A 12,157-nucleotide genomic window follows, 5' to 3' on the forward strand; every position below is an offset into this window, starting at 1 on the left:
TTTATTTATTTTTATCGAGGTGTGCAGGTTTGAGCATGGAGTGGCAAAATGCCTCATGAATAGTGACAGCTGTGTTTCAAATCTGAATATAGATTATGTATTTAAAAGGGTTTTTCTCTCTGCTTTCAGTGTGATCCTGGTGAGGCCACGAAGCTGCTGTATGACCTGCTGTACACGGAGCCCATAAAGATCGTCCTGATGCCAGGCTGCAGCTCTGTGTCCACACTGGTGGCCGAAGCCGCGCGCATGTGGAACCTCATAGTGGTGGGCTTTCTCTTCATCAGATCTCATTCGCTTTGAATGTTCACTGATGAGATGTCAATGCAAGGATGTTGAGGAAAAACTCAAGATTTATTAAAGTGATGACAAAATGTTATTTTCTGCATAAAAAAATGCATTTAAAATTTCAGACGGGGGAGTGAAAGCAATACTGTAGAAATGAGGTGATTCAGCCTAGCGGTTAGATATCAGGGATCCAAAAAGTTATAGGTTTAATACTAAAAGATGAGATTAAAAGGATGTTAATGCATAGATTTCAACAGGGATTGTTTGTTGCAAGGATGTAGAGAAAATACACAAGAGTTATGAAATTAATTATAGCTTCTCACTTTCGATTGTTTTGGGAAATATAACTTTCAAAGTTTCTTTTAACTTAGAATGCGTATTTCTTTATTTGAAGTCTTGGAAATTCTGTGAATGCATGCATACATTTATAAAATTATACCTAAAAACATATACAGTACATTACCATGCAAAAGTTTTTTTGTTGTTGTTGTTGAAAGAATACATTATTGTGGAAAGTTAATATATTATTTGTTTTTTTTTTTATCTCATATTATTGAACATACTGTAAGACAATCACTGAATTACAGTCCACAGCTTGAGTTTGTCAGTTCTTCTGAGATAAAGAGGAAGATCAGACAGGATGTGTATGAATTATATGTACTCAGAATTAAATAAAACATATGATGTGTTCAGAATTAATCACACTATATTAACATGATCATTGACATAGATAAAAAAAATAAAAACATTAAAGAGGTGAACATACCTGTAGACACCAGCATTAAGTTTTTCTGACTTCTGTATGATTCTGTACATCACAAACTGAACTCTCCAACAGGTCTAATCCCTGAAAAGGTTATGCCACAGTGAAAATGAGCTAAATGCATTCTCATTTCAGAACACTTTCGTTCAAATTCCCGAAATCAGTGAAATGGCTTCCAGACATTTGTCATTTTATTTAGCTTATGGCTCGTGCACTCCCACTGCCTCATCTTTTATTTTTATTTTTTATTTTTTGAAAATCAGTCTCTTTATTTTTCATGCCCTGCTCTATTTTTATATCTGTTGAGAGCTTTTTCTCTTCACATATGAGTTTTGACCTATATATCCCCCTGCTGGCCTCGAAACCCTCCCTTTTTCCACCCCTTCAGCAGACCTGTCACTCAACGACGTCTCACTGCATCTGTGAATGACAGTGAGTTATTGGAAAAATATTTATAACCCCTCTGCTGTCATCTGATTTGACTGCCTGATTAACATAAAACAGGAAATGTTGAAATGTCAACCTCTTTTTTCATTCATTTTACACCTGTGTTTTGGATTTAAACTTTTTATCACAGCTTTGCATGCTTTTCTTACACACTACATCCCCCAATGTTAAGTAAAGCTGTTCTGAGTGAACTGTGATTAACCTAACAGGAGATAATTTAGTGCCTTGGGTACTGGTTTTCCTGCAGGTGGTTTTATCGCACATTTTTCTTCACTAGCTTGTTTCTAATTTTCCTTCGAAGGTCTCGGTGTCTGTACAGTGGAAATGTGTGAATGTATTTCTAGTGCTCATTTCTCATGAACCATTGATATTTGCTTGCAGTTGTCCTACGGATCCAGTTCACCAGCACTGTCCAACCGTCAGCGTTTCCCCACCTTCTTCCGCACGCACCCCTCAGCCACATTGCACAACCCCACCCGAGTGCAGCTCTTCCAGAAGTGGAAGTGGACCAAGATTGCCACCATCCAGCAGACCACTGAAGTCTTCACCTCTGTGAGTAAGATATATACAAGTACAGATGTTTTAAAAGCATTAACCATGCAACGAAAAGCTTGCAGACTTGTGTTGGGTAGCCTCATCCACACTTAAACGCCATTGGTCCAAAGTCCTTCTCCTCATAGTTATGCATGCATACAGTTATGCAATTGTCATTAAAGCATGAAATGACATTCAAAACCCAGTTAACTTCTATAATGTGACAAATTTTAAATGTATGTGTATTTCCAAGTGAATCAGCATATTCAGTGAAGACAAAAATGTAGGGCGTGACATGATTTCATCCTGGATCATGTCAGGTCGGCATTTCATACCAGAGTTTGCACTTAGTATTGTGGTTGAAAAAACAGGCAGCCTTTATGATGTCAGCAAAAAAAAAACAAAAAAACAATTGTTTCAGAGCTGGATTATAAAATTTTAATGCAACATTATGACAACATTTTCTTCGATTCACCATGTTTGTTATTGCAAATTCCATTTGCATTGATCTTGACCTAAAATATTAATTTTAAATCGTGAATTGTTTTGGTTGGTCAATAATTAATTTTGAGTCTCAGTTGTCCCCAGAATGTGTCTGTGAAGTTTCAGCTCCTCTTTTCCAGAATAGGGCTGAGCCCTTACAACTTGTGCCTCGGATAACATCTGTTTGGTTTAGATCAGGGTTTCCGTTGTCCGGTAATTGCCGGACATTGGCCGAAAAAAAAATGAAATGTCCGACAAAATTAAATCTCTCCGGTCAAATTGTCAGAATAAAATTGCCTAATAATCCCGCCCCCCCCAACACAATCTGAATTTCAGAATAAGCCTAAAATGTATAAAGCAAAAATACACCGAACTTTGGTTATGTTATGAAGGAACAGGCTCGTTTGAAAGTTATTAAACATTATTACATGGCTTGGTTGAATTCCAATGTGGAATGCGGTCTGTTATTTCTTGATATCAGACCGCTGCGAAGCACTAGCGGCGCCAGGATTTTGATTGTAGGTGGGCCTCCAGAAAACTGGATGGGCCAGTTAAAATAAGCCAATAAAAAAAAATAAAAATAAAAATAAAAACGGGTTCCCCTTTCATCTCCGTTTCAGCGCTTTTCTGGGCACTGAGGACAGCGACTCCGTAGCCTACCTGAATTTAATGTGTAATTAGCATAGGTAAAAAAAAAAATCGTTTTAAATTGTTAAAAAGACATTTCAAGATATATTTCATGTCTGTGAGGCCTACGCTGAGTTTCGTTAAATTAGGATGAGATGCACTCCAGTTCACTAGCAATGCAAGTGGCCGCGAGGGCGCCTGCATGATTAGGCCTGTCGTCTGCTATATTTGCTTCTTATGTATTAAATCCAGGCAATTGGTTGATAAAAATTTTTTTTTTTTAAATTAAGATACAATTTATACAAAACGAAATTCACTTCAAAAAAGTATTTCTACTAAACAAAACTTAATTAAGTGGTCAAAATCATGTCTGACCCACTCCATGTCTCTCGATATTGCGCATCTTATCTTACTCTTACTCGTGCGGTTCACTTTTCATAATCAACATAAATTAAAAAATAACATTATAATATTTTAACAAATATTAAACTAAATAAGCTTATTTAATGTCTACAACATGTATAGTAGACCTAGAATCTCTATTTGTACAAATTGCTGCACATTCATTTCATTCTGAATTTTGCACACATAAGTTGAAAGGCATTTGTTTGTGCATGCATGTAAAACATATCTGCAACTTTTATCAAGTTCACTGATAATTATGCGTTCATTTATGAATTATTATCTTAATCTATAATGAAACAAGGACGAAACATATGCTTTGTTTGTTTAGAATGGAATGGATCGCAAATAGATCCGAATGAAGAAATGAACCATAGTAGAAAATGTTTTTTTTCCGTCTATTTGAAAGTTAGGCTAATAAACATGTTGCGTTCGGCGGCCTGATTATGTCATTTTTTACGTTACATAGCCTGCCTCCAGTTTTCCTCACCTTGACTAATTAAGAGGCGATACCTGACCGGCATATCATCAAAATTTCCGGAAAAGGAAACCTCTGCCGGTCACTTTGACCGGCACCATTTTTTTCTAGCGGAAACTCTGGTTTAGATTATCATGTCTTATCATGCCGAAAGTGTATTTGCATGCTTTTTTAAACCCATATCAGTGCAAACCTCTGAAAAAGGGTTTTCTGAGCGACACATCCGAAGCACGTGAACAGAAAGTGATTATTATTAAATTAAATTAAATAAAAAAAAAATATTATTATTATTATTATTATTGTTATTATTATTAATGTTGAAAAGAGCTGAGAATATATTTTTTCAGTTTTTTGGGGGGATAAATTGAAAAAAAACAGCATTGTTTGTTACATTTGTTACATATACATTTATTTGTTACATTTATATTATTTACATCAAGCTTTTGAATGGTATAGTATCAGAATCAGAATCAGAATGAGCTTTATTGGTAATGCCTGGTAATACCAGACTCTGCTACTTCACTTTGCTTCGTAGACAGAGTCTGGAATGGCATAATAGAGAAGTGTTTTCTCTCTCGCTAGGGGGCGCTTGTCTGAAGTTTAAAATCATTGGTTACCCGTAGCCAATCAGATACGTTTAGTTATGACATATGTTATGCGCCTGTACAGCCGCATCGAAGCACAGACATCATGCATCGAACTCAAATCTATGATTGAACTTCCACTGTAAACCTGTTGTTAACACATGATGATGCGAGCGCTATACCGGAGAGAACATTGCTGTAAATGACTTTTGCATTTTGAAAAAGAGTTGAATGTTCTCCATAACAGAGCGAATTGCATCCCGTGTCTCGTTTCCCATTTCCGCGGTCGTTTTGGTTTTCGATTTCTCTAACCTACAATGTAAAACTCGGCGCTAAGCATCTACATCACGGCTCTTTTCATCTATGGCCCGGCTGTTTCCAGACCGGTGGCAAACAGAAAGCTCTGACGCTGCATCAGACTGAGTACAGAAGCGAAATGAAATTGAGCGCAAGTAGGAAGTCTGACGTAGTCAGGCTACTTTATTGCCAGGTATGTTTACACATTCGAGGAATTTTTTTTGTGACAGAAGCTCTGCAGTACAACAGAATGACAGCGACAGAACAAAAAACACAATTAAAAAAAATACAAATAAGTAAGTAAGGAATGACAATATACATCCCTAACCTACAGTAGTAGTGTATATTGTTATTGAAACTTAATAATGTTTCACTTGATTATACATTTAGTCAGGAATTATAGTTTTGAAAAAGTCTAACTAGTAAAATGTTACACGTTATGTGAAAACTAGTACAAGTATATAAATAAATAAAAAGAAACTTACTCATGTTTATGATCTCTGCTGAATAAAGTGCTTCATTCTTTTTTTTCTGAGGAAATCCAAATCTCAAATTCACAGGTAATCCTCATCACATCTTTTTGGGGTGAATTATTTCTTATTCCTCTCACCACGAAGCAAACAGTAAAATAAAAAACCTTGAAGAACAGTCTGGCTGCATTGTCTTCTGTTGTGTGGCGTATACAAGCCGCACGCTTCAGTGAAACATTAGAATCTGAATAGAACATTAGAAGATAATGAAGGGAGACGTGAAAAACGGACATTGCATTGTTTTCATATGGATTACTTTATCACAGAATATTTGTTTTCGGCAGCACTTGTTTAGTTTAAAGGTAGACATATCAAGCTTTCTATAGATATCTCTCTCATGTCTCTTCGTTGAGTATTTGCTGAGTTACAGTTCATTTTAATGACGTGTTTGTAAATAAAGATCAGCACATACCGAGGCTGCAGACAGCACACCTTGTTTGTTATCTTTATTTTATAAATGCACAAAGTTCTGTTGTTATTATGTCTGCATACAAGAAAAGTAGACCCTTATGTGTACGACTAAAACTGAAAGTGTAATTTAAGTTCTTTTCGGGGTTATCAGGAGAAAATGACTCATAACGCGTATACGCGTTAATCGACTACAGAGGGTTAAAGTCAGTTGATAGTGCTTCTCTCTTTATAATTATACAGTATGTGGCCTTAAGCTGGTGTAGTTTGCCGTCTTTTTCCTGACTAAGATTAAGGCAATTAGTCACTATATTGAATTTTAATAATTTAACAGTCACTTTATCCAAAGCAACTTGCAGATGAGGTAATGATGCAATGACTTACAAATTTTATCCCTTAAAACTGAATCAAAATATGACATTTAAACATAAATAACATACATAAACTTTTTTTTCAGTGAAAAAAAAGTTTATTCATGCATTTAAATGGCTTGAATATAACTCTACACCTTTACCTCAGTCATTTAGTATAGGAAAATGAATATGCAAATTAGTAAACGCCTCCATTTAATCGCATCAGCTCGGACATGATCCACTTGCACTCAGTTAACTTAGGTAATAAACGATACACAATGGCAAGAATCAATGTTAGACTAATTCAGTTATATGTTTGAAACAGAGACTGATCTCTTTAAAGACCACAGGGGGCCTTTAAAGGGTTAGTTTACCCAAACATGAAAATTGGCTCATAAATTACTTAACTTGAAGTAAGCCTAGGTGTATATGACTTTCTTCTTTCATATAAATCCAGTTAGAGTTATTTTAAAATTTGATTAAAAGTATTATTTGATTAAAGTGATTATAACATTTTTAATATGGATATTTTTCTTACAAAAACACATTGATTCCCTAAAGGAGGCCTCTGTTCATCCCTCGGAGCCATGTGAGCCATTAATAAATGAGCTTTTTATTAAACTTCTCAAGGACCGATGCAGTGCAACACACGCTGAGTGGCATTATACCACTTTTAAATTCGTCTGAAAAAAGAAAGTCATATACAGTAAACCTAGGATGTAGTAATTTATGGCTTAATTTTCATTTTTGGTTGAACTAACCCTTTAAAGAATCCTATATATGCGTATAAACAAGTCGAATGGTTGTTAAACGAGCCAAGTATTTCTGTGATTGATTCAGATCAAGATTCAGATCAGATTCTGAATGAGCAAAAAAAAACTTTTTGAATCAAATTGAACCCCCCCCCCCCCCCCCCCCCACATTGAAACCACCCTACTTCTGGCTAATGTGATCTGATAATAGCATGCGTTTCTTTTACAAGAAAGGATCTCCTTTGATTTAGGTTAACATCTTGGCTAGATTTCATCGCATTACAAACAGCATTTTTTTCTTCTAGTGTGGGAAGACACAATCCTTACCAAAACTCTGTGGAGTGAATGCTTGAATGTTTTGCAACCCAGACAGGCTGTGTTTTACATAACTGAGGTTTTAGCAGTGTATAGCATGTTGTTTTGTATGCTATCTGTAATGTATCTGTGTGCTGTCGAAGACAATGTCTGGGATGTGGATTGTGGGCTGTAGCTGATGTAAGCTCAGCTCAGTTTCTTTGTTTCCTGCTGCAGCCTGAGGTTATATGGACTTTATTAAATTTTACACGCTTGTTTTATTGATACACACAGGATGGTAAACAGTAAACAAGTCCCAACAAAAAGAAATTAAATCTGCCAGTCTCTTTCTAATTTTCTTTCTTCCCTCATTTTCTTTCTCCATGCTTGTCTTATCTCTGCCTTTCTGCCGCAATAATATTCTTTCCCGTCTCTTGGCTTTTCACCTCCCGTCTATCTGCAGATGTTTTTCTCATCTCTATGCTCTTTACTTTCCCTCCCTCTCTTTCCCTGTTCTCCTTTAATCTCGTTCTTTCTCCCTCTTTCTCAGACTCTGGATGATCTAGAGCAGAGGGTGAAGGAGGCAGGCATTGAGATCAGCGTGAGGCAAAGTTTCCTCACGGATCCTGCTGTCGCCGTCAAGAACCTCAAGGTGCTTTCACTTTCACTCATCTAACAATTCTCATACTGATGCCAAACACACATTTAATGTTCAGTAATATCATCAGTTTGACTGCACTGACACTAGTGGATGAGAACAAAACTTAAACTGAACACTATTGTCTTCTGCCTTAAAGATAAATCAAATTATTTCAGAATTGATGAATACTGCAACACTGATACTGTCATTGAACTGAACTGAATCAACATTGAACTGCCGCTACTGTCTTTAGCAGAGCTGCTTATCATTGAATCAAACTTTTTCCATAATAGATTAAATCTATCAAAAATGGGTACAAGGTTTCATTTCACCACAAAAGCAGATGAATAAAAACAAAAATTATATAAACGCATGATTAGGTCATATTTTTAAGCCTGTTTTCAAGATTGTGGCGTTATTTTCATGACGCTCATTACTGTATTGCTTCCAGATGTTTGAATTGCATTTTTTCTATAATTCTCTAGTATTACAGTATTATAGTAAAGCCATAATACAATGATTTTTTAATAAATAATTCAACATTTCCCAATGAATATTATAACCTATATTATTTTGTTAATATATAAATAGATAAGCAAACAAAACTTAGACAAAAAAATAATAATAATAATATTACTTTGAAAGAATAAAATAATGTATCATATAGTGATTTTATTTATTTTTTAAACAACAAAAAATATTACTTTACATTTTTTTTAATGTTTTGTTTTGTTTGTTTATTTATACAGGGACATTTGACTAAATTAATTTATGTATTTTAAGGTCTTAGCTTATAGCTAAATTTCAGCTGTATGAGGATTTGTGGGAAATGTGTTTAGGAAGCTGTGTTTTCTTTAAACAGTATTTATTTATTTAGGTTTTTTTGTCACTTTAAAGATTCCCCCAAAAACACAAACACACACACCTGTATTGCTATCTGAGTCAAAGTCCAGGAGTAAAATACAACAGTGTGGGATCTGATCTCATTCTTGAGGAGAATCATTTTAATTGGAACATGGGTCAGATGATATGTTCCCCCCAGTCCTCTCGCCTCCCCCATCCTGCTATCTCCAGTGATGGCTGGGCCCCTGGCTGCCTGTTTAGCAAAGGCCTGCCATGTGTGCCGCCCTAGTTTTGGTGCACAAGATAAATGGAGTACCACCAGAGGAACCATGGTAACCTGGAATACAGCACACTGCTGAGAGGGCGAAGTAGCACTGATTGGACTGCTTGTCCAAGCCAGAATTACTACAGTATTACTGCAGTGTTATGCATAGTAGCACTCTCAAACCTTCCTCTGATGCTAATTCACTAACTTTTGCAAATTGTTGCATTCATTGCTTTGTTCTAATCCTCAATTCTCGCTCTGCTCCTACAGCGGCAAGATGCTCGCATCATTGTGGGCCTGTTTTACGAAACGGAAGCCAGGAAAGTGTTTTGTGAGGTTGGTAATCAGCCATCCAGCTGAGCATTATTCATCTTTGTCAATGTCAAAGGGGAGACGTGGTGTTTCTCTTCATTTTTCATTCTTGGCTCAAGTCGTTCCCTAAGCCTAAGTTTCACACTACCCAACTGCAGGTCTATAAGGAGAAGCTGTATGGGAAAAAATATGTGTGGTTTCTGATTGGCTGGTATGCTGACAACTGGTTCAAGATCAAAGATCCATCCATCAACTGCACTGTGGAGCAGATGACAGAAGCTGTGGAGGGTCATGTGACCACTGAGATAGTCATGCTCAATCCGGAGACAGTGCGAGGGGCCTCGAACCTGGTGAGTGGGCCTGAATAATCTTTTTGTTTCCAGTTTTGTATCCTGTGGCCAGGCGCAGTCTGTGCCACATTTGTACTGTGGACTTGAATGCCATTTCAATTCATAAAGCTATTAATCGGACTTATGATATCTTTTTTTTTTTTTTTTTTTTTTTTGCCTGTCGGATGTTAGAATGGGAAAACTTTTTTTTTAGCTTATATTAGAAGAGCATATGAAAGCTAATTTCGACCACTGAATAAAAAATAGAGCAGGTAATTGAAACTTTTTATCTCACAATTCTAGACTCTTTTTCCGAGAATTAAGCGAGATATAAACTCGCAGGTGCAAGAAAATGTCAGATTTGTGCAATATAAACTTGTACTGGCGAGAAAAAGGCAGAATTGCAAGATAAAAAGTCGCAAATACCTTTTTACATTTTTTATCCCATCGCAGAACCGTGTTTCCAAAGGAACATAAGCCATATCTGTCTATTGATCAGAATATAACAGAGACATATATATTGACAGTTGGGTGGGCTTTTTTGACTTGAGATAGACCACCACCTAGCAACTGGATTTTGAAGTTCCATTCTTTTTCAGCATTTCTGTATTTTCTCTTATTTGGCATCAGTGAATTACTGTATATTCTGTGTCTGTTAGCCATCAGCCACCCTGCTCTCCACATGTCCTCATCGGTCAATGAAAAACCCATAATGACTGTCCACCAGTGTCCCGTATCGTCCCATATGCTGCACGCTTTACAATGACATCATCCTCGGATTAGCGCGGCGTACACAAGCTTCATTCTGTTTAGATATCTAACTCCGTTCCCTCACTGGGAACAGCCCATAACCTACCGTCATATCTTTAGATGTGTATGCACTATTCTCAGATCTGAAAACCCGAAGAGTCACGTAGGGGTCAGTGCGCTCAGGTCCCACCGCTGTTCCCCTGGGAGAGCAGGATGGTCAAGTGTGAGCTCCGGGGGGTGCTGTCTGGAGCCCACCCAACTCCGGTGCTCTGTGCTGGGAATGGGCTTGACGCATATGTCCCTGCTGTTTTCCTGGAACCGGAGCAATCTGGGCATGTATCCAGACACCTATGCTCACATCTGACGTAAAAAACTGTCATGTTGGACAGGCCCATTTGTAATAAGATGGCCATGCTACATTGGCTCAGCATCACCATAATTTGTTCCCCTCATCCTCGCTTTACCGTCCCCACTTTAAGGGTGTAATTTTAAGAGAGCCAAAATGCTTCTTGACATGCAGTTTCTATCCGCACACATGCGCTCACTTTCTCGACTGTCCATTTGCATCAAGCAATCACCAGATGCCCATCTACTGCTTGGCTCATTTCCTAAAACGCACCTGTTTGAAGTGAGGAAGGTGCCTCAGCTGTTTCTATAAGGTGTGAAAAATGTCAAAGAAATCAGTTTTCATATGCCTCCACAATAAGAGCGTGCCAACTCTATTTCTTTTCCCAGTTCCTCCTTAATGACATGGAACATCTTCAGTGTGTGTGTGTGTGTGTGTGTGTGTGTGTGTGTGTGAAAGCGGGAGTTTATTTTTGGTGCTTCAGGTCCTGGTGTGTGAATGAAGATTTCACACCCAGGAGAAAAGTACCTCCGTCTATATGATGCACTCCCACGCTGATGAACTGTACTGTAACCTACCTTAACTTATCTCTCACATTCTTGCTGTCAGTAGTCTGGCACTTTTTTGAGTCCGGTGCTTTTGTAGCAACAGGGAAGTCATGCTTAAAATCTATTAAACATGAGCTCTTGTTAGTGCACTAAGTTTATTCCAGGTGCGTATGCTTTCATATGCATGACCAGATGATACCGTGAATCCACTCTTTTGATCCAGACCTCACAGGAGTTCCTAGCACAGCTGATGTCCAAACTGGGTGGGAAGAATCCAGAGGAAACCGGAGGGTTTCAGGAAGCTCCTCTGGCGTATGATGCAGTTTGGGCCCTGGCTCTGGCTCTCAATAAGACAGTGGGACCTTTGAAGGCGAAGGGACGGAGATTGGAAGATTTTAATTACAATAACAAGGACATTACTGCAGAGATCTACCGAGCCCTTAACACCAGCTCCTTCGAGGGGGTTTCGGTGAGTGACGGCTTTGTCAGATACATTTAATGATACTCAATAATACACAATTGTGATACCACAGTAAACCTAACATGCTAATGTTGTTATTGCAAATTTAAAAAAATAATAATAATAATTGAAATAAAGCTGAAATAAGATAAAATACAAATATTAGATGAAAAACTTTAACAAAAAAAATAGAAATGTTATCTTTCACAACTGACTGAAATAAGAGCAGTTTGTGTGGTAAAATTACGAAAACTAAAACATAAAAAGAAAACTAGAAATATTATAATAATAAAATACAAATTGTACAAAAAAAGAAACCAATAAAAATGGCAAGGGAAAATTACTTAAACTTAAACTCAGTGAAGCCTACTTTTTCATTATTATTAAATATCCAAATTTCTAAATTACAGACATGATTAAAACTCTT

The 12,157-nt window shown here is 37.1% G+C and overlaps 1 protein-coding gene across 2 annotated transcripts in view; it reads left to right on the forward strand.

Annotated features, from left to right (window-relative positions):
* LOC113090818 (gamma-aminobutyric acid type B receptor subunit 1-like) overlaps positions 1-12,157 on the forward strand; it is a 112,136-nt gene that overhangs the window by 65,403 nt on the left and 34,576 nt on the right. For both annotated transcript variants that reach the window (XM_026256423.1, XM_026256424.1), the window contains exons 8-13: positions 130-264; positions 1,877-2,047; positions 7,788-7,889; positions 9,256-9,321; positions 9,456-9,647; positions 11,494-11,739. In XM_026256423.1, coding sequence (XP_026112208.1) covers positions 130-264; positions 1,877-2,047; positions 7,788-7,889; positions 9,256-9,321; positions 9,456-9,647; positions 11,494-11,739 — 912 coding nt within the window. The remainder of the gene's footprint in view (positions 1-129; positions 265-1,876; positions 2,048-7,787; positions 7,890-9,255; positions 9,322-9,455; positions 9,648-11,493; positions 11,740-12,157) is intronic.

The sequence above is a fragment of the Carassius auratus genome, unplaced genomic scaffold (assembly GCF_003368295.1).
Source record: "Carassius auratus strain Wakin unplaced genomic scaffold, ASM336829v1 scaf_tig00214021, whole genome shotgun sequence".
NCBI classification, from domain to species: Eukaryota; Metazoa; Chordata; class Actinopteri; order Cypriniformes; family Cyprinidae; genus Carassius; species Carassius auratus.